We start from the raw sequence: 23,033 nt of genomic DNA, 5'->3' as shown, positions 1-23,033 counted from the left end.
CAAGTACTCCATCACCCTTCCCATCTGGCAAGACTAATTCTTTGCCTCCTAGCTCCTGGCTTCTACAATCCTCATGGTTCCACTTGCCAGATTTTACATGAAAGTGATTCAGTAGACTGTAGCGGTGATCTCAAAACATTCATCTGCTACTTATCTGCAGATTAGAGTTAAATTTTTATAACACATCTCATAAAATCCCCTACAGTGACAGAAGGATGTTCATTCCAGATGGATCCACCTATGCATATTTTCTATGGTGGGGGTCATTTCGAAGGGAAGACTGTCCACGATACTTGGTTGCACACAGTGGTCAATCGTAATATCAATATCTTGGAGATGAGGGCAGCCCTTCTAGCACTGCAGGCAATCCAGAATGTCTTCCACATTTGTGTACAGGGTATGATTTGTGTACAGTCAGACAACATCTTAGGAGCATGTTCCTCACAGTTTGACTACTATCACCTATGTCAAGAAGGCATAAGAGCTTGACAATGGACTGTATATCTTCTCATCATTTTCTGATAGCAGTGCATGTACTGGGGGCATCCAGTGTACTAGTGGAGAAATTCATCAGAGCTGTCTTTGATGCCTCATGACTGGTCCCTCATTCCAACAGTGGCAACCATGATTTTTTTTTTTTTTTTTTTTTTTTTTGCTGAGGCCAGTCTTGCTGCAATCTCTCTGCATCCTACGTGAACAACAAATACAACATTTACTTTGCCATGATCCTTGTGTAGGAGCAGTCACCTAGAGGTGCTCTAGTTCACATTTGGCCGCAAGGTCTCCTCTATGCCTTTCCACCTTTGCCATTAATGAACAAATTCATACAGAAAGCAAGAATGTGCAAGGCCAGAATGATCCTCTTTGCTCACTTCTGACCCTGGCAAACATGATTTCCCTTCTTGTGGCCTCTTCAGTACATACACCATGAATGTTGGTTTATTATCCAAACCTACTAACACAAACATCTGGACTGCCTCCTCTGGAGCAGTGATCCATGAAATTAACTGCTTGGTTCCTCCAGTTCTAACTTTAGCTAGAGATATCAGGCTCCCAACTTCAGTTGTTCAGATCATGTCAGCTTCTGAAAAACAGTTTACTAAGATGTACCATAGAAAATGGTAGAGTTTCCGTTTGGCTATGTGCCAGAAGGTTTGGATCCCTTCTGTGCCCCCTGTTCTTTCCATATTAAAATACATGTCTGAACTTTTCCACAGTGACTAGTTATTCCACTCTCAAGGTGCAAATGGATGCTATCTGAAGTTTTCACACAGCACAAAATAGCAGCTCTATAGATTCCTTAAGAGTCTTAAAGGCCTTTTTGAAAGGAACTTTTCTCCTACGACCACCTATCAGAGCCCAGTACTCCCCTGGAGTATTACTATTATGTTACAGGCATTAACTTGGCCACCCTTTGAACTAGAAACAGTTGATTTGAAGTTGATCTCTTTCTGGTGGATGTCATGTCAGCCAGATGATTTCAGAGATACAGGCACTTTCTTGCAAGTCTGTCTATCTGGTATTTCATAAAGGCAGAGTTTCCTTGAGAACTAATGCATCCTTCCTTCCAAAGGTGACATTTGAAATCCATCTAAATCCATCAGTAAGTCTTCAGTCTTTTTCCCCAAATTCTACCGTGGTGAATACATTTTATTTATGTTGGACATTCGTCAGCTTAGGTTCTATCTTCATAGGATGGAACAACTCAAAAAGTATGAAGAAATTGTTGCGTTCTCAAAGCCTAAATTAGAAAAGCAGTTGCTAAGGTTACTCTGTCCAGATGGTTATTGGAGTGCATTTCTTTTTGTCTGCAATAAAAAAGGCTTGTCTCTACAATTTAAACCTAAGCCTCATGCTACAAGGGCAGTGGCCACGTCAACAGCCTTTTCTAGTAGACTACCTGTTGGTATTTGTGCTACAGCAACTTGGTCAGCAGTGCACACTTTTGTATCTCTTTACAAACTGTATGTACAGTCCAAATAACGCCCTTCATTTGTTTCCACCAGTTTCTGGAACGTCCTTTCTTAATCCCACCCAAGTATAACAGCTTTGAAATTTGTCCTATGGTTAAATCGGATGAAAACTGACAATATTGGATAAAAAGGTTTTGTACTTGCCATACTTATAGATGCATATTGTCTGATTTTTGTCTGGTTCAACCTCCCTCCCTCCTGCCCCCTTCCAAATTGACACAACTGGGCTTCTTGTGACTGGGTAGTTTTCTTGTACATCCTGTCTTCCAGTCCTTTTTCCCTGTATGCTGGGTGTAGGTCTTGAATGTAATTGGCATGGATTATTTTACTAAGGCAAACAATCTAAGGTACTAAGGTGGAGGGAATTATGAGTGGGGAAGGAGTCAGCGCCCTAGAACTGAGAAGCTTCAGAGTCTGTACCGAGATCAGATCTGACAACCCATGGTTGAGCCGAATTAAAATCAGATGACATAGATCTATTATGATAACTACATAACTTTGTTTTAACAAGTTCATGTTGTATTTCCAAATGGTAGTCTGCTTTCATGCCATTTGGTTGGGGTTGGCAGTCCCCCATTTAACCCTACTCCTGTTTAGAGTTAGCTAGCTGAGAGAGCGGGATCATTGCCCACACCCTTACAAGTGGTATTAACAAACTTCAGTAATGGTATGGATGTGACAAATAACTGTTGTGTAGTAACAAAGGAGTTCATGCGAAAACAAGACTACATATCATTGCAAAGTGGATTGGGAAGTCTTTGCATGAGGCACTTCTAAGATTGCAAAATATTTTAATCTACACAATTATGATGTGAAAGTGAAATGCAGACCAGGTAGGACAGTACAGACCAGGTAAACAAAAAAAACTGCATAAAGCAGAAGTGTTCAGCTATTAAAAGAATTTCATAGGTACTGAAACATGTTACAATAAAGTGACTGAGCAGAAGTCTTAAGTAAGGAAGGAAATTCTGCATTGTGTTTTTTAGAGAAGGCAAGAAGCAATTTGTGTCTGTAGCTTGGTGTACATTGGTTAAAGAGTTGCATCTGGAAATAATGTTTGTAGTGAAAGAGCAAGAGGGATGATTTGGGTAGGAATGATGATTCAAATGAAACGAGCATGGCAAAGCTGTGCCTTCTTAAATGCATACCATAATGATCCAAAGGATGAGATGATTTACCATATTCCAGATCACAAGTGGAACTGAACTGGTACAAATCTTTTCCATTTCAGAGAAGCCATGGATCTCCCTTGCATATTATTGTTCCAACTGAAGTAGCAAGACTAACGCGCACAATTTTTTAAACTGTTTATTTCGTTTTAACAAGTCCATCAACATTTAAAACATTGTATAACAAGATAAACCATAACTATTTACAAAAGTCCAAGAGTATGTATATGTTTTTATCCATTGGTACTTTTCTAGTAAATCCATTGAGCTTTTGCCAAGATATGTACTGCTGAGTTGTGTTTAAAATTCTTATTCTTATAGCTGACAACTCATTTTTACAGACAGTCTTAGCTAGGTACCAAAGAAGAGGCATTTGAGAACTAGGTATAGCTGCTGGAATTGGGGCATTAAATAGTATCAAGGAGTCAGTAATAATGCAATTGTCTGACCACAAAGCCTGAGAAGAGTTTCTAAAATCACTTCAGAAGGAAGTCACCAACTTACATTCCATTATCATGTGTCACAAATAGTCTTTTCACAAGAAATTGTGTACTGTGAAAACTAATAGTCAGGAGTTGCAGAAAGATACCCCTAAAACTGTAGCTGCAAATGAAGCACTTGAGCATCAAGAATATCCCAGAAGCAATAGCAGATGTCCATCGTAAGAAGCCTGTTAAATTCTCTAGATAGAGTTGTCCTTTGAAGTAGTTTATGTAGCGACAGTGGAGCATTTTGTGGAACACCTGCATTTGGTGCAGAATGCAATGGGTTCTATTCCCACACCAGATTGATTACTGACACTGCAGTGCAGCATGTGGGTAGGTGGGTGGGGGGGGGGGTCAGCATTGTACTCCTGTGTGTGTTTATCCTTTGAATGGGACGTTAAACAGAGGTCTCATCTGCTGGACTTGGTGGTAGCTCAGGTGGGTGTAAAATATCCTATGGCACCTATCAAAAAGAGTAGGGGTCCTTTTATATACAAAAATAACTCTTTTATTTACAACAAACATACAGATTTACAAATCTTTACAAAGGTACAATTATGTAGGTATATATTTGCACGTATTCAGCATTTCCTTTACAAAGGTACAATTATGTAGGTATATATTTGCACATATTCATCATTTCCTTTACAGTCATACTAAACTTTCATCCTTGTTAGATACCCCACTCCTTTATCCATAACCATCATCTGATTTTACGTGACATTATTGATAAAATCCATTTACCATTAAACATGACTTCATTTATTCTTTCATTCCATGTAACCAATATGGCATTTTAACTTATCTATTCTTTTAACATATTCTTTTTGTATTCCCTTATTTAATCATATCCATGTTTATTTTATCCACGTCTTTTATATCTTTTAAAAAATCATCTTTGCATAGTTTTCCTCGTAACCTTTTTACTCTTGCGTTTCAAAAAATTGTTCTGTGGTTCTTTCTTCTTGACAATGTAAACTTGTATTCTTTCACTTTCCTTTTTATATGCATATTTCTTTTTACTGGTAAGATATTTTGGAGACTGGTAATAGTTAAATTTACATTCTACTTTCTGATTACACCATTTGCTTGTTTTTATATGTTTAATTTTTATCTGTTAGGTTTTTACATGGTTTTACATAGTAATGTTGTCATTATAGTTTTGCACCATACCTTTCTAACTTTTCTATGTCCTCAGTTTTTATTTTCCACAAAAATATTTTCTCTTAGTAACATTTTTTCTTTTAGAAACTCTCTTCTTTTTTACTCTTTACCACACCCCAAAATGTAGTCTACTTATATTTATATAAGTTTACTACTGTTCTCTCATCTTTTTTATCCACTTTCACACTTTGTATTAATTTAATGAAACACCCTATACCACTGGGTTAATTGACCATAAACCTCCTTCCTTTTTATTTGACTTTTTACTGGGCTTAATCTAGAATCCATCTGCAATAATTCATTTTTAAATATTGTTTGCAACATAAGTACACTTCCTTAGTATGCTGTTTTCCCATCAATATTGAATTTATCAAGTAAACATTTTTTTGAATGATTATTTGTATATTCTCCAGAAAAGAGAGATTTGTTTTATTTCTTCTATTGTTTTTTCCCCGTTTAATTCTACTTAAATCTTTATTCCCAAATTTTATCTCCAACACCGATATTTCAATCATTGTAAAATATATGCCCTCTTTCTTTACTATATCACTTAAACCTTTATTTAAAGCCACCCCTATTATCTCTAGACACTCGCATGTGCAAATTATTACTCTTATACAGTTTTTTTGCAGTTATTATAAAGCCATCTGCGTATTTTAACAGAACTGGAATTCTTAACTTTCTAGAGGTTTTGTACCCTGCTTCCTTCATTTTGTAATTTATTTCACATGGCATCACATTCGTAACTAACGCAAAGAGTATACAGCTCATTGGACTTCCCCGTCTTGCACCACTTTTCATATGCACCTCTTGGCTTAACCAGCTATTTACAAGTATTTTTACTTATTACTTTATGCTGGCATGCATAATTTCCTATCTTTGTTACTTATTCACTTTCTTTATTACTCATAAGATTTCATGTTCTGTTGTATCAAATGCCTTATTAAGGTCTTGTCTATTTTTCACTTTTTCTTTTCCATTGATTTGTTTATTTTATTTATTTGACAGTGTTTGAGCCCATTTTCAGGGGAGGAACGGGGGAAAAAGTTCCATAGTACAGTTTAAAGAGTATTGCAAATCAGCATTGGTTACAAAGACTAAGACAATCACACTGATTGTAATTTGTGGATACAATAAAAGAAGAAAATAAGCACATGTAAAGCACACAAAGTTGAACATGCATTGTATAAAAGATAGAAAAGCGATCCTAATATGTATGTGTAATGCTTGAAAAATGTATTGCAGAATAAGTAATAAGCCGTAAAAACTATATACACTTTCTGGCAAGAGACTTTGGTAGTAAATTTCAGTAATAATTTCTGGGACAGATAAAGGGTAGTGTAAGAATAGAGAGAGCGAATATGAGAAGGTTAAGGAATTATAGAAAGGTTAGGCTAGAAAGTAGGTAATGCAGGAAGAAGTAGGATAGATCAAGAAAAAGGCTTTTAAGACTGGAGAAAAGGGAATGGAAAAGAGTACTAAGATGATGTGAAGCATGGGCAAATCCAGTAATTGGTTAGCCTAGACTTGAAAACAAGCAAAAACTTAGGGTAATGCTACTCAATGCTAGAAGTCTAAATTTCAAAATACACTCACTCGAGGCACTCCTTAAAATGAAGAACATCGATATCTGCGCAGTGACTGAGACCTGTTTCAGTGCTCCAGAAAGCACCCCTGCACTACTAGGCTATAACTCATACCACACTTTTTGGCCATGTAACCTGGACCGATACACCAAAGGCAGAAGTGTGTCCATATTCATTAAGGATATCCACACCTCCAGGCTAGTTGCTCAACATATTGCATCCGAGGTTATCCAAGTGCAACTAACTCTGGGCAACACTGCAATCCAAATTGTAGCTTGCTACAGATCCCCCACCATGCTTCAGGATTCTCACTCCTCTTTTCTTGATGTACTGGAAAATATTAGGATTCAACCAAACACCCTAATAATGGGCGACTTCAACTACCCCACCATTAACTGGGAAAACTACTCGTGTACCAACTCCTTAGCTCAGCGCTTTCTGGAATTCATAAACTCCAATGCCCTGGATCAACTTATCCACACCCCCACCAGGGGCAACAATATCCTAGACCTAGTCATTACCAACATGAGTGACCGATGTTCCACACCTAAAGTCAACTCCTCGTTGGTCCGATCCGACCGTAAGCTAATCACCCTTGATATCCACCCCCATTAAGGAAACCACGGTAAAAAATTTCTCCAAAGCCAACTTCATGCTTCTTAAGACAGAAGTGATGAACTTCATGACACCCATGCAGATGGACAATACAGTTACAACCGCTGAATCCTACACAAATGCACTCTATAAGCACTTAACACGAGTGCATGGATCGTGCTATCCCAAACAGAACCAAGAAGCTATCCTCCAAAAAAAGGAAGCCAATCTGGTGGTCCCCTGCCATAAACGAACTGTGCAACAGAAGGAAGAAACTGTTGCAAAAGAGAGTAAAATCCCATGAGTGGAGGAGCTCCCTGGTCAGCCTCAGTAAGAAGCTGAGATCCCTTATAAGATCCTCCAAAGCTAGCTATGAAAACAAAATCGCCACTAATTCTAAGGACATCCACAAAGCATTCTATAGCTATGTCAAGAATCTCAATGGCAACACCCAGATCTGCTCTGAGTTACAGCACAAAGGCACTAAATTACAGAACCAACTGATATTGCCAACATCCTGGCAGATAGGTTCAGTGTTAACTTTACCCCCCACCCCCCAAAGGGCCCATATCCATACAGGAAGAATGCAGAGTTCCTGTAATCACAACTATGCAGGTAAAAGCTGCACACACTCTAAAGCCAAAAACACAGCATCCATGGGACCGGACAACATCCCAGGTTGCATTTTACACTAACTTCAGAACGAACTGGCTCCCCACTTAAGCACCATGTTCAGTAATAGCCTCGCATCAGGCTTTTTGCCCACTGAATGGCGCACAGCAACAGTTATCCCACTCCACAAAGGGGGAGCCACCACTGATCCCAGGAACTATCGACCTATTTCCCAGGAACTATCGACCTATTAGCCTGATGAGCCAGGTCTGCAAGGCCATGGAATGTATCATCATGGAACTCCTAAACAAAGACATTGGTAACCTCCAAACTCTGGATCTCGCCCAGTTCGGGTTTGTGAAAGGCGGATCGTGCCTCCTGAACCTGATCGACTTCTTTGAGGCAGTCACCAAAGCCATAGATGAGGGTAAGGTGGTTCACACAGCCTCTCTTGCCCTTGCCAAGGCTTTCAACACCATACCCCATTCCAGAATTATAGCTAAACTCCCTAAACTAGGTATAAATCCCTACATCACAAGATGGGTTGCCAACTGGCTCACTGACAGAACCCACACTGTAAAAGTTGCAGACTCCAAATCTGACCTTAAAGCAGTGACAAGTGAAGTACCATAGGGTTCCGTCCTGGGACCTCTTCTGTTTGGTTTCTACTAACACAGAAGGCTACAGGCTAACACAGAAGGCCTCTGGCTAACTAAGTTCGTAGATGACTGCAAACTAGGAGCCATAGTAAAGTCCCCAAATGATGTGGACATCCTACAGAAGAGCCTCGCTGAGACAGATGCCTGGTGTCAGAGCCATGGCCTCAAGCTCAATGCCAAAAAGTGCAGTGTCATCCCCTTTGGTAAAAACTCTGTACCCATGAACTACCACATAGGCAGCAATCTACTTAACACTGAATGTGTGATAAGAGACCTTGGAACCCAGGTGGACAGTAGTCTCTCCTTTGATAGTGACATCATCACAGTAGTCAGGAAGTCCTTCTACGTGGCACACCTCATCATAAAAGGGTTCTCATCCAGGAAAAAATAGGTCATTGTTCCCCTCTACTCGACACTCATTAGACCCATTATAGAGTACAATGCCCCTTTTATAATGTACCTCACAAGACATCTGCAGCGGCTGGAAAGGCCACAGAAGTACCTCACAAAGAGGATTACTGACCTCAAACAAATGCCCTACACTGACCGCCACAAAAAAACTCCAGCTTTACTCTGTAGCATATCGCCTACTCCGAGGTGATCTCTGACTAACATATAAAGATATGTCAAACTCAGAGCTGTTGGGACATGTAACACCTAAATAAATCCCAATCCCTCCGAGCTACACGCTCTAGGGACCTTAACCTTGCCACCACAATAAACAGGACATGCTGGAGGGATAGATTCCTGTCCCAGAGTCTTCCTGTACTCTGGAACAGGCTACCCATCTATATCGAGCAAAGTTCTTCATTAGCACTCTTCAAGAAAAATCTTGATGAGGGGATGGGAAATAGGAAATACACCCCGGGGATCACTTCTGTGTCTCTACTCGACAGTGGCACAGGAAAATAACTTTCTTGGGTGGCATAAGCCAGGGAACCTTGTTGGCTAGGCTTACATAGGCCCTTCGGCCGATAGCCTAGTACCTATCTCTGAATCTATGAATGAATAGTAGTGGGGTAGAAGTCTGATTCTGGAATGCTATTCCATGATTTGGCAACACAGTGAGAGTGCGGACTAACACCATTAGATCTTTTAAGGTTTGTAAATAGATAGTAGATACTTATGAGAAGAGCGTAGGTAACGAGATGGAATGTAGTGTTGATGTACTGATGACGTAGTTTATGAAAATGAGTTATAGTACAGTATTTTGTGTGTTAGTTGATTTAAAGGTGAGAAGGTGGGGTAGTTCGAGCCAGTTTAGGGACTTGAAAGCAGAGCAATGGTGAGAGCAGTGGGCTTGGGCTGTGGCAAATTTAGCTATTTTATTATAACATTGGTTAAGTTTTCCTTTGAAGGAAGAGTGAAGAATGGTTAGAAAAGGTGAAGTTTATTGAAGGGAGGGTAAGACATAAGTGGTGGCAAGGGTTACTCTTAGGGAGTTGGAGGTGAATCTCTTAGCCCTATATACATCATTCCCAATTTTTGATAAGTTTGACCTACATATCAATCACAACATAAAAAGATTATCGATAGTTATACCTAACAGTTTTGTGTGTGAAACCACATCGATTTGAAGTATTGTTCAAGAAAAGTAATAACAAAGATAGAAGTATATGAAGAAAATAGTTTTGGTACAAATAGCAGAAGATTAGTTATTTTTTTTGGGGGGGGGATTAAGTAGTAGATTGTTGGTGAGCCAAGTCATTTTGAATTAGGGTGCCTTGTTTGGTGACCGTATTAAGATGGTTAATTAAAACGTTGAAGAGTAGTGGACCTAGTATTGAGCCTTGGGGTACCGCAGTGCTGAAGTTAGAGTTCCATTTGAGAGATTGATATCAGTTAGAGAGATAGCTGGTGAACCATTGTAAGGATCTTTCAGTTAAGCCCATGGGAGACCGTATCAACAGTGTCAAAAGCTTTGGATAGATCTAAGAACAGAGAAGAGATTTCTTGAGTCACAAGCTTTGACAGTGTCAGTAAAGGATAGTATGGCAGTGATTGTGCTGGTCTGAATCCATGTTGTGTGGGAGAGAGATTATTGTCAAGTAGGTATTGAATTTGTTTAAGGATGCATTTCTTTTAGAGGTTTTGATAGTGGTGAAAGAATAGCAATTGCCCTAAAGTTAGAAATTTCTGTGGGGGTATCTCCTTTGTGGAGGGGAAGGATGAATATTTTTTTTTTCCACAGGGAGGGGGCATAAGCTTCCCTGATAGCTCTACTAATGATTATGGAGACTGGGTCGCCAATTGAATCAGCAGCCATATTTAGGAAATCATTAGGAAGATTGTCTGCAGAGAGGAACATGGCTTGAGCTTGCCTAAGAGGGATTTGATGAAGGGAGTGGGGACTAGTTGAAGGGAAAGTGTGGAGTGACGGGTAGTAGAGGGTGATGGAAAGAATTTGTTAGTGATGGAAGCTATGCTATCAGTGAAGTAAGAGTTAAATTGAGATGCTATGTCAGGGGAGGTACTATCACAGGAGAGTTGTGGGGAGGACTGACTTCCTGTGTGAAGAATTTTTTTCGATAGTTTGCCAGAAGGATTTTGGACTGGATTTGTGATGATCTTGTGGCTTTTGCATAGAATTTTTTTATTATCTAAATTAACATGTTTCTTTACAAGGTTACACTGTGCTTTGAAATGCTGTAAACTACTTTTGAGTCTTCGGTTTTAGGTAAGTTGCCTAAGCCTGGTGTCTTTTTGCATGAGTGATCTGGTATAGACAGAAAGCCAAGGAGTATGGTTGTTTTTAACTCTCTCCCTTCTGGTGGGAGCTAAACTGTCTGAGGTGTTTAGGAATGTAGAATTAAATTGTTAGTATTGACCATAATAAATTGTTCAACTGCATCGTCTAGTGGTAAGTATTTAAGGAAGAACCATTTAATGGAGTTCAATATATTTGTAAAAGCCTGCTGGTCAAAGTTTGATAGGTTCCGTACTGTCTTGTAGGTATGTTTGCATGCTTTTGACATCCACATCCACAATGTCTCTATTTCTTGACTGCCTTTCCCCTTTATACTTTGTATATTACATTCCATAACATTTTCCATTTTAGTTTCAAATCTCTTTTTTGTATTTTTATAAAGATCTTATCTTTATTCAGTACTATCATTCTCCAGTTTTTCTGTCTTCATTCTTCCATATGAATTTAAGTATTCCAATAAGTAATTTTTTTAAACATAAAACTATTTGTTTAAAATCTCTATAAAAAAAGTGTGTGTATATATGTATATGTGTGTATGTGTGTGTGTGTGTGTGTGTATATATATATATATATATATATATATATATATGTGTTTTTATTTTTATATTTTATTTTTCTATCCATGTTTTTTTCACTACATTCTTTTTTTCTTTAAGCATTTCTTGTGCATGTTGTACTACACCATTTGTGATCTTTCCCAAGTTCTTTCTCCTTTTTATGTTTGTCTGATTACACTACTGTCTTCATTTACTAATGTGCTTAAGTAACTTGATACTACTATTCTTTTTTTCCTTGTAAAAAAAAATAGCTTCATGTGACACTTGTATTTTTTTTTATTTTTTTTTTATTTCTGTTATGTAATTATTTTTCTTTGTCAAAGTACCTTCCATCATTGTGTCTAAATTTCCCATTGCATCATTATAGGTTCATAGGTGTATACTAGGCTAATGGCCCTGGAGGCTTTACAAGCCTAACCCAAAAAAATTTCCTTGGCACCATGCCACCCAATATTAGTTCACAATGCCTCTATCTAGTAGGGCTACTAGAGAGTGGTCCCTGGGGTGAACTTTGTTACCCAGCCGCTCCTCTAGATTTCTCTTGAAGAGGGCCAGCAAGGTGCTCTGCTTGACATGAATGGGAAGCTTTATTCCAGAGTATGTGCAGTCTTTGGGAGGTGGACCTGTCCCTCCAGCATGTTCTGTTGATTGTGTTAATGAGATTATCTCTGGAGCATGTGGTGGTGGTGGTGGTGGGGGGGTTCTTTAGGTGTAGCATTTCAAGTAGGGCTGGGTCAGACATGGCTTTGTAAGTCAAGCAGAGGTCACTTCTAAGTAGGCGATAAACTGAGAACAGCTGAAGTTTCTTGAGTCTGTCCATGTAGGACATGTGTTTTAAGGCCTAGGATCCTTTTTGTGAGGTACTTTTGTGGCATCTCCAGCTGTTGCAGGTGTCTGGTCAGGTACATGCCAAACGGGGAGTTATATTCGATGATTGGTCTAATGAGAGATAAGTAGAGAGGGATAATGACCTCTTTCTTCCTGGATGCGAAAACTTTGGTTATAAGATATGCAACATAGAGGGACTTTCTGACCACAGTGGCAGTGTGGTGGTCGAAGGTGAGGTGGTTGTCGACCTGGGTGCAAATATCTGTTATGGCCCCTTCAGTATTCAGTGGACTCCCATCAACATGGTAATTTATAAAGGCCATGGATCTGACACCAGTCATTGGTCTCAGAGAGGCCCTTTTGTAGGACGTCTGCATCATTTGGGGAGTTGATAATGACTCCTAGCTTGCAGTCATCAGTGAAATTGGTCAGCCAGAGTCCCTCTGTGTTGGCCTGGACTTCTGAGAAGTAGACGCCAAACAGGAGGGGGCCCTGGACTGAGCCCTGTGGGACTCCGCTTGTGACTGGTCAACAGTCTTGATTTGAAATCTGCAACTTACACTGTGGGTCCTGTCTGTCACCCAGTTTGTAACCCACTAGTGATATAAGGATTGATGCCTAGTTTGGTGAGTTTATCAATGATACCCAAGTGGGGAATGGTGTCAAAGGCCTTGGCCAGGTTGAGGTATGCTGTATGCACTGCTTTACCCTCCTCCACTGCCTTGGTGACTGCCTCGAAGAAGTCAGCCAGGTTCAGCAGGCAGGCTCTCCCTTTGACAAAGCCAAACTGTGTTGGGTCGAGTTTGGAGATTGCCTATATATTTGTTAATTGGGTCCATGATTATGCACTCCATAGCTTTGCATGCCAGACTTGTCAGACTAATGGGACGATAGTTCCCAGGGTCTGTAGTTGTTCCTCCTTTATGGAGAGGGATGACTGTAGCAGTGTGCCATTTGTTAGGGACAAAGCCTGAGGTAAGGCTGTAGTTGAACAGGGCACACAGGTGTGGTGCCATTTCATTTTGTAGCTCATGTAGGATGCAGCCAGGGATATTATCCGGTCCCATAGACGCTGTATTTTTGGCTTTGGGCAATACAGCTTTTACCTGTGCTGCAGAAATGATGGCTACCAGGCTTTCTTCTGGTATTGTTGTACGGCCTTTGGGGGGGTAAAGTTGGCACTGAATCTGTCAGCCAGTATGTTGGCTATGTCTGGCTTTGTAAATGAGGTACCATTGTGCAATAACTCGGAGCAGATCTGGATATTGCCTTGGAGGCACTTGATATAGCTATAGAAGGCTTTGTGGTTGCTTTTGGTGTCGGCCACAATTCTGCCCTATTAGCTGGCTTAGAGGATTTAATAAGGGCTCTCAAATTTTTGAGTCTGATAAGGGAGTTTTTCCAGTCTTGTGGCTTCCTTTTTTTCTGCAACAGTTTCTTCCTTCTGTTGTAGACTTTATTGATGGCTGGGGACCACCAGATTGGCTTCCTATTTTTGGAGGAGAGCATCTTGGTTCTGTTTGGTATGGCAAGATCTAAGCATTTGTGTACATGCTATTACAGTGCATTGGTGTATGTTTCGGCAGTCATGCAGCTGTTTTCCATTTGCATGGGTGCCGAGAAGTTAGCCACCTCTGTTTTAGGAGCCTATGGTCAGCTTTGGAGAAGTTTTTCATATTTTATATTTTTCTTTCATTGCTTTTCTTGCCTCATATTGCCACTGTAAAAAACATTTTTTTATATTTTTCCTTAAGTATCCACCATTCAGACCATTTTTTATAAAATGTTCTCGTATTATGATCTTTCTATAATTGCATTTCCTTCTTCATTCAGTGCTTTCTCATTTATCCTTTTTACTCCTTTGCTTATTTTGTTTTCCTTTATCTTTTGTCATATCGCAAGATGATCAGAATCCTTCCTTTATCTTTTATCATATTGCAAGATGATCAGAATCCTTCCTTTATCTTTTGTCATATTGCAAGATGATCCGAATCCTTTTCAACTAAACCCCCTTATCCTATCACTAAACCTTCTGATACTGTAAAATAGTTTATTTCACTTCTTATACATACCGCTTTGCAAGTCCATGAATTTTTGTCCAAACATTTTAACTCGCCACATCTTATAACTTCTAATATTTTTTTTATCATTTCCTTTCTTTTTACTCTTGCCTCACAATAAGTCTCTTGTTATTATAAAATTCATATTAATCACTGTGTAGTTTAATATCTGATGAAGTAAGCTTTGTTTCTTTACAGTTAATATAAGCAATTAATGTTGTAGTTCTATATAGTTGTTCTTTCCATATTTAATCTACAGTGGTTAATCTTCCCATGTTTGCTAAAGCTACAACTAATGACCTTACTGTATTGCTACAGAATACAGCTATTCAAAAACATATCTCCTTTCCCAAATTCCAATGTCATATTTCTTCCTCATAGTTTCTGTTTGTAATCGTTCATTTGTTAAAAAAAATCTTGTGTCTTCTAATATAATTACAGCTGCATCCCATGTATTATACCACTCCAAAATCCCTATTTTTACTATATTCTTAATACTATTCAAATTTACAGAAAGCATTCTAAAATTTCCTTTTTCCTTGGATTTCGTAAGTTAATAGCTAATTACCAGTCTAGTTTTCTTAAGCCATTCTCAGTCTAGCCAATTTCCCCTCCCAAAGGTGAGAATTGAATACTTTGTACCAACCCGTAATTGTTTGCTGTATGTATTTTTTCACCAGTATCCTTTCTTTTTCTTATCCCTTTAATTTTTGTTTTTCTGTCTTTTGCCCTATCTCCTTTTTAGATGTTTTCCCTTTACTATTTCCCAATTTATTGTCTTCACTTATTTCAGAACCTTCCATGTCCTTTTCATTGTTTCTTCTCATCTGATATTTCTTTTTCTACTACTACTACTAAGATTTCCTCTCTTTGTTCATTTTCTTCTGTTTCTTTTTCCTTAATTTTCATTTTTGCAATATATCCATAAATGTCCAGTTGTTACATTTATAACCTTTCAATTCACATTTTTTTATCATGTCCCATTTCCCCACAAATGTAAAATGTCTTTTATCACAGTTTCTTATCAAAAGTCCTCCTTTTCCACATTTTTTTTTAAGAATGCCTCTGTTCTCATTCATATTTATCATGCTTGGTTTATGTATATTTTTTCTTTCTGTTTTTAACACAATATCATAATCCCATCTACCAGTCCATAAACCAATTTTATCATAAACTTTTGCAATGTCTAGTACTTTAAAAGTTTTAAAATGTCCTTTCAAAGTCTCTCTTTCTACCTCTGTTTGAAATTGTACATTATTTTTTTGTTTCTCTGTTAAATGTTTTTATCACATAAAGATTCGATGGGTTACATTCTCTTTCATATTCTCCAAAAAAAATTTCCATTGAAAAAAAATCTCGCTTATGTCACAAAATGTCCCTTTGTGAATAAGAATAAATGCTCTTGCCTCATGTGCTTTACACCCAAAGGAGCTATTAAATTGTCACACACTTTGTATCTGTGCATTTTTTGTCTTCTCTACTTTGAACCCGTACTACGTACGTCCATTTTTCATTTTCTTTTGCCTTCTTTTCTGCTACTCCCTTTTGGCTTCTTTTACTTTCTCTGCATGTGTTTTCTTTTCCTTGTCACCACTATTCTTCAGGATTGTCTCTGCTTCCTCCTTTTGTATTTTCTCCATAATGTCTCCCCAGGAAATGTCTCCTTCATTTTCTGGCTCACTCTGTGCCAGCATTTATTTAGGTAAATCAATACCACACCCTTCACGACTGGAGGGTTGTAGTTATACATCCATTATTTGATGACTCATCTCCATCAAACAAATTTCTTTAAAATATCTCTTCAGAATCCTGCACACTTTCTCTGGTCCATTTGCTTTTTCCTCCATTTCTCTCACCACTCCATCTCCTCCTCTCGCCATCTGCTTCTGTGTTTCTCTGGGCTACTTCTGTATCTGGAACAGAACCTGAAAGTGCTCTTACAAAATTTGTCCTACTCGCAATGCCTCCAATTAGGGGAATTTCCCAGGTGCCCTGGCCAGTTTTCATGTAGTGATGTAAATGCCATCTCGAGTTTCCCCTGAAAAGAGAGTGCTAGCCTAGTGGGACTAACCCTGTCAACAAATGATGAGATGTAATTTTTTTCTCTATTCATTTTTTTCTGTTCATCACAGTTAGAAAATGTAACTAATGAAAAGTTTCATTATTACAAATGGGTTCTTCAGTTTATACTGAGACTTCATTTTGAGTCATATAGTCTAACGTGTGCAGTATAATGTTCTTGTAGAGCTGATCACTATAATTAAATGCATGCTGCTAACAGATATTTGCTGACTTAACCCTTTATTAGTAACAGTCCTGTATATTTAAATGCCAATAAACCAACTTCACTGATTAGTGTGCCATGTGGTATGAAGAAGCTCCATAGACTTGTTTGCAATACAGACTTTGTGGAGTTTATGCCACATCTGCTGTCTCTCTGAGATATTTACATGGCACTTAAACTGCCCACTAATGTGGCAACGAGCTGATCATTGATGAAATGGGGCCTGCTTTTCTGGCCCAGTGGTGTGTGCATGCTGTCACCCAAACTGATATTAAGCTACAGTACTGTGCAGTGTTTGGCAGGCCATCACAGCTGCCACTGCCCTTGTGCTATGCAGTCATACAGTGGCCACGCCATCTCCTCCCTTTAGGATTAGTGAAGCGGCTCTCAGCCACTCACTGCTGTTTCCCTGGCTGGCTGCTGACTTGCTAATCAAACCCAGGTCACCCCGAGCATTCTCTGTGTGCCACTGTGCTACAGGTATCTGATGTTGCATACTGGTTTCAGTGATGGTTATCTATTCTAGGTAATGAACTTGGAAGTTAACTGTAAACCATGTCATCAAGTTTAAAAGCTACTTAGATGCATGTATACTAGCCATGCAGTTCTCTAGTATTTTATTAACTGTCTGAACTGCAGCAAGAATTAACCATTCTTGTACCATTCTCTTCTCCTTCCGTGTAAGGCAGTAGGCTTTATTCTTGATCATTTGTAACTGTCTTCCCTTTGCATTTGGGCCTCTAGCAGTCTGTTCTTTTTGGGATTTATTGGTCGTGGTATAGGGGATTTTTTTTTTTACTTCTCTACTGCTTTTCAGTTTGGACTGGATTGTGTGCAGTTCATGTCTTGCATGTGATGTATTTTAAGTTTTACTTACTGTAGTTTCTTCTGGCCCAAGGTGAAAAAATGGCAGAATATACCATCCAATCTTGTGAGCTAGTTCTTGACCTTCTGCCACCAACTAATGTTAAATTGAGCTGCATCTTGAATCTCGTCCGGTGATATGAAGCAGGTTTGTTGTGCAGTTGTAATAGCAGACATATTTACTTTTTTAGGTGCAAGTTTGAACCTGGAATATAATACATAAATATGGCATAGACCATTGCAGTTTTAGAAGCACCCACTGTGTGTTTGCGGTAGTTCATGCCTATTCTTTTTCTTATGGTTATGAGATGATGTACATATTTTAATTTCAATATTGTCTACTTTTCTGATATTTTTCATATGCTGTTAGAGTACCATCTGAAAAGTTAAATTGCCTTTGTGTTAAAAAAATGCCTGCAGGACATCGTTGCTTTTTATAGTAGTCAAGAAGCCTAGAGAATAAAACGAGCACCATCTTAAACAGTTTCTCAGAATGATGACAGTATGGGTTTATGTATCAATCAAGAGTATCAAAATACTTTTTGCTCCAAGTAGTAGGTGGCTTTGCCTGTGGTGGTTATCAGACCTCCTGCTGGAGGTTGTGCTAGCTAGCAGCAGAATATGTGCTGTTAATTCAGTAATTTGGATTTGTGCATTTAATGGTCAAACCCAAATGTATTAACTCATCGTTGCCATGTTTGTTTTGTTTAGCATCCTGTATTGTTAACAGAGGCACCATTAAATCCAAGCAAGAACAGAGAGAGGGCAGCAGAAGTCTTCTTTGAAACATTCAATGTTCCAGCACTGTTCATCTCCATGCAAGCAGTCCTGAGTTTGTAAGCAGCAAATTGCTTTAATTTATGGTTAATGGAAAGTAAACATTGCAAGGGCTATGTTTTTGCACATTGTAAAAAAATTCTGTGCAAGTAGTTAATTGTGGGAATTAACTGATGCAAGAGTTACACACTTCCTACTTGGAAATCCGTAATATGATGTTTACAGACAATATGCAGGGGCAAACACTTGGATCAGTAGTTTGGTTAATGTTCTTGTATGTTGTTGGAGTAAACACTTGGGTAAAAGTATCTCTTTAGTATTTAGTGCTGCATTGCCGCAAAGTGACACATTTCATTGATGTGTTTTATCAAGAACTCACAATTAGTTCTGCCTTGCTTCTTTTAATAATTTATTTTTGTTTTGATTTACACTTTAAACAAATCTCGAGGATTTCTGAAAGTGTAATATAAAGGACAATACTACTACATTCTCTAAGCAGAACAAATGTGTTACTGTGGGAGAATGTCAGGTAGAAAAGAATGCCTTTGAAGTAAACACTAGTACATTAGTCCAGGACCATGTAGAAGGCTGGAGTAGACAAAATTCTTTCAAAGAAAGTCTGAGAAGGCATGCCTTGGCTAGGTTTACATGCTTAGAATTTATTAAACTAAGATTTGAAGAGCAGAAAATGAACTATGTGGAACTGTCTAATAGTAATAATATCCAAAATGAATAGCAAGACTCGATTCAAATGAACTCTGCAACTTACTTACATATTCATGCGTCTGTATTCTGTACCATATGTGAAATGTCTGACTTGTCAGTAGGGACTCTTCATGATGGATTGTTGGTTCCACCAATCAGAATTTTGTGATTTTGGTCCATAAAATTCTGCATTCAATCTTTTGATGCATAGGTGGCCCAATGTAATACTGCATAAGCATTCTTGTTCCGAGTCCTCTAGTTCTTTTTTTGCAGTTCATACATTTCCAATCTTGATCCGTACAGTTATCATTAGTCTTGCATTCATATGCCTGAATAGCACAAGTGCCTTTTTAACCAGCTGATTATAAGTCAACACCCATACCAACCTTACTTGTACTGTTTTGGGGAAGAGAGTGACATTGTCAGCTCCCTAAGTGCTAGGGGTTCTCCCCAGCTATTCACAGAAAGAATATTTGAGCTACATTTGTTAAGAAAGTGGCAACAGTGGACAGTGGTTCATACAAAGACTGCCAGGAGGGACTTGTGGCCTCAGGCAGGCATAGGTTGGAGCATTTGCACAAGAACGTAGTATTAAAAAAGGTGTCTACCTGAGTACCGTCATGGCAAGTCTGATGTCTGGCTGCCTCCTAAGACCCTTCACGTATTGAGTTAACCATCTAGTAGCAAGAGGTTGACCCTAAAAGAATCCTTTAATTGTGTTTGAGGATAAAGGGATTTATTGATATGCTTCTTTAGAGATGGAATAGTTCTAAAGCGGTTCATGGAGACCAGTGGGAAGGTCCACCTCCTCAGCCCTAGTTATTTGTCAGAGCATTGTTGCAAGGGCAAGCACTCTGAAGTCAGGTCTAGACCTGAATATCCATGAGGTAAATTTGAGTATTCAGCTAGCATTCCCACCCTTCAAACACTTTAAGTGGTGAATTTACTTGATTAGCAAGTACATGAGCCCGAACACCACCTCAGTCTCTGTCAAGCACCTTGTGGATGGGAGAGATCTACCCTAGACTCCCACTTTTTGTGTACTACCTTGCCCCTGGATGAAAGGCTGGAGCCCCTTGCCAGTCTGCTCCTGGGGATTGATCCCTCAAGGTCTTTCTGTGCTGTAGCTTTCACCTGAAGAACCGAGTTTTAAGCAGATGTTTGCCTGTTAGTGGTAGTTTGATGCACAATTAGGTTGTTTCAGTTTAAAGTGTGTACTGTATAGCACAACCATCACCCCACATCAATCTGCATTTGGCCTAGTACACATTCCAGCACCATTTCCCTGTCATACAAATAGCCTGGAATGTACACATTCCTGGAAGTAATGTCCTGGTACTGTCATCCCAAGATACTTGGGAGTCTATCTTCTTGTAGGCTGATGGGTGTATGTAATGAATTTGGCAACCCGATCCGCATTTGTGCTGTATATGATGCCTCCTTTGTAGGTGCCTTTAGACTGTTGAGAAGTGGCTTAGATTGGCTTCTGGTTCCCTTCTTCCTTCTGTAGAAGTGTCTAGCAGAACTTTTTGGGAAGAAGCCTGGGACATCCTGCATCATCCCATTCAGAGTCTTTTATTTATGATTCTGTCAGAACATCTTGGAGATTTCCCTTATTCTGCATTGTTGGCACTAAAAACTTGTCAAACTCCTTTACAAAAGCTGCTATTTGAGTGAGTAGATCACCGTGCTCTTAGTGATCACTCCTGTGTGAGCTCTTCTGTCCAGCTTAGGTTGCCAAGACCACATTATTGTTTTGTGGTCACCAAACCAGTGTGTCCTGAACTTCGGACAGGCATAGAAAGCAGATCTGTTCTGTCATACTAGGGCTGTCATGGCACTCAATACTTTTTCTTTTCTCAATTCTTGGTGTACCTGGCAAGGCAGATGCTGAATAAGCTAGGCAGATTACCCGAGTCTGGGCTGAAGGAGGACCTTTGTCAGACCCTGTCCATAGACTAGATGGTAGGATATCATGTGACCCATTTTAATTTTAACTGCTTAAGAGCTTTGTCTAATTTTGTAGGCTCTGGTATGTTGCAGCTCAGGATGGGATGGCCAGAACTTGTCCCCACTCAAGGATGTCAAGTACAAGATTCTGGATGACCTCACACTGAGGAGTATGCTGTTTACACAACTTTTCAAGGCTGTAGTTAGTGACATCCTGAAGAGAACCCAGGCCGGCAACTCTAGAGGACCGTTATACTCTCCTCTGCTACTTCCATCCCTTCCGACCTGGCAAAATCCTAATGAAGAAATAGTTCTGTTGGTGTTAAAGGAAGACCCTCAGGATTGTCAGTCTTATCTTTTCTGGTGCTAGCAAAGCTACCTATGTTGTTGTCAGCAGTGGAGGTACAGCAGTTTTAACTCTTGTCTTGGTCCATTCATGGGCCAGTAGTTTTGAGTTCACTCAGCCATCTCAAAGGACCCCCCAATGGCTACTAGACCTGGTCATCTTTGTCCACTTTTTGGAGGCTCATAGGTCCTCCCCAGAAGGGATTTCAGTGGTGGGATCAGTCTGATGTTCTTCGTGTTTCACTGTTGCAGTCATCACATTTGGGCTATCTGCTTGCAGTAGCCCTCAGTCGGCCTGATTAACAAAGTTTTGGGTCCTACATCGGTTGCTGTCTCATCTTCCGTGACATCAGGTCTTCAGGGGTATAAAACATGCAGCCAACGTCATTACATCAGCCTTTCTTGCCGTGCGGTGCCCGAAGCAGAAGCAGTTTGCAAGTGCCGGTCTGCCGACTCCTGAAATTTTCGTTTTCGAGTTTCAGAACTGAAGTCTTCAACTAAAAGCTAAGTACCCTGTTGGAAAAAACTTTTTCTTGCTCTAAACCGATGTCAGTAAAAGTAAATAATTGCATTTCTTATGGAAAGCAAATACCTCATAAAGATTTTCATTTGTACTGTATTCCTTGCCTAGGCCCTGACAACGATGTATCTCGCCGTCTGTTTTGTGCCTTATTTAAACCACGAACTATCCATCATAGGTATATTTGTGCTTCTAAATATTTTGGTGCTCTGTTCAATCATCCTGATATGTCTTCCGACATTCTGAAAAAACACAAAGATAAAGACTGAGACAGGCCACCTACGTCCAAAGCTGCCGACTATGCTTCTCCTAAGCCAGTCGCCAGTACTCAGTGAGGCGCTTTCGCAGCCCCTGATACCCGCTTCTTCAGATTCACAGGCCTCTACTGAGACCCATTCAGAGTCCGGTATGCCACGAGATGTTTCAACTGTGGAACCTACGGATGTCTCTAGCTTTGATGGGTCCGGAGCCGCTGTGCAGGCACCGGCTTCGGAGGGTGTATTCAGGCCTACTGATTTGCATATTAAACCGGCGCCATCTTCTTTTTAAAGGTCTAAAACTCAAACCATGCCTAGAAAATTGACGCCCAGACTGCATGGTCAGGCCTCTATGCCTAAAAAACAAATGATAAGAATGGCTGAAGACCTTATTACTTTAATCAGGGGAAGCCAATCTTCCTCCTCTAAGAGACCTAGGACTGATACTTCTGACCAGGATTCTGAAATTTCTGTTTCCTCTGATGACCAGGATTTACCCTAGTCTACCTATGAGGATTCTGATGCTGAGGACTCTTTCCCTCTGCTTCCCCTCAGAGGATTTCTCTTTTGGTGAAACCTTGCATACTCTCAGTGAGCATTTTTGTTGGGAAAGTCAGGATTTCTCTGATTCTAAAAAGAGGCTTAGGGATTTCTTACTGCTGCCCCAGCACAGGCCTTTAACTATACCTCCTGTACTGGACATTGTTGATGATGCCTTTTCTGAATCTAGCATGGTCCCTGACTCTCTACCTCCTGCTCCCAGAAAACCTGATAGATATTACAGGGTTCCTGACTCTCTCAAGTTCTTTTTCAAAAATCCTATGGTGGATCCTGTAACCATTTCACAGGGACCCAAGGGCATTAAAACTACTACTGCCAAAAATCCTACCCCCTTTGATAGAGACTCCAGGGCACTGGATAGATGGGGTAAGAAGGT

At 39.6% G+C, this 23,033-nt stretch overlaps 1 protein-coding gene across 2 annotated transcripts in view; it reads left to right on the top strand.

Moving 5' to 3' along the window:
* Positions 1-23,033, top strand: part of LOC122812105 (beta-centractin) — a 695,723-nt gene that overhangs the window by 117,831 nt on the left and 554,859 nt on the right. For both annotated transcript variants that reach the window (XM_044084387.1, XR_006366336.1), the window contains exon 5: positions 18,254-18,378. In XM_044084387.1, coding sequence (XP_043940322.1) covers positions 18,254-18,378 — 125 coding nt within the window. The remainder of the gene's footprint in view (positions 1-18,253; positions 18,379-23,033) is intronic.

The sequence above is a fragment of the Protopterus annectens genome, chromosome 9.part0 (assembly GCF_019279795.1).
Source record: "Protopterus annectens isolate FY-2018-M chromosome 9.part0, PAN1.0, whole genome shotgun sequence".
Taxonomy (NCBI): domain Eukaryota; kingdom Metazoa; phylum Chordata; order Ceratodontiformes; family Protopteridae; genus Protopterus; species Protopterus annectens.
Note: the sequence above shows the minus strand (reverse complement) of the source record. Positions and strands in the feature narration are given on the sequence as shown.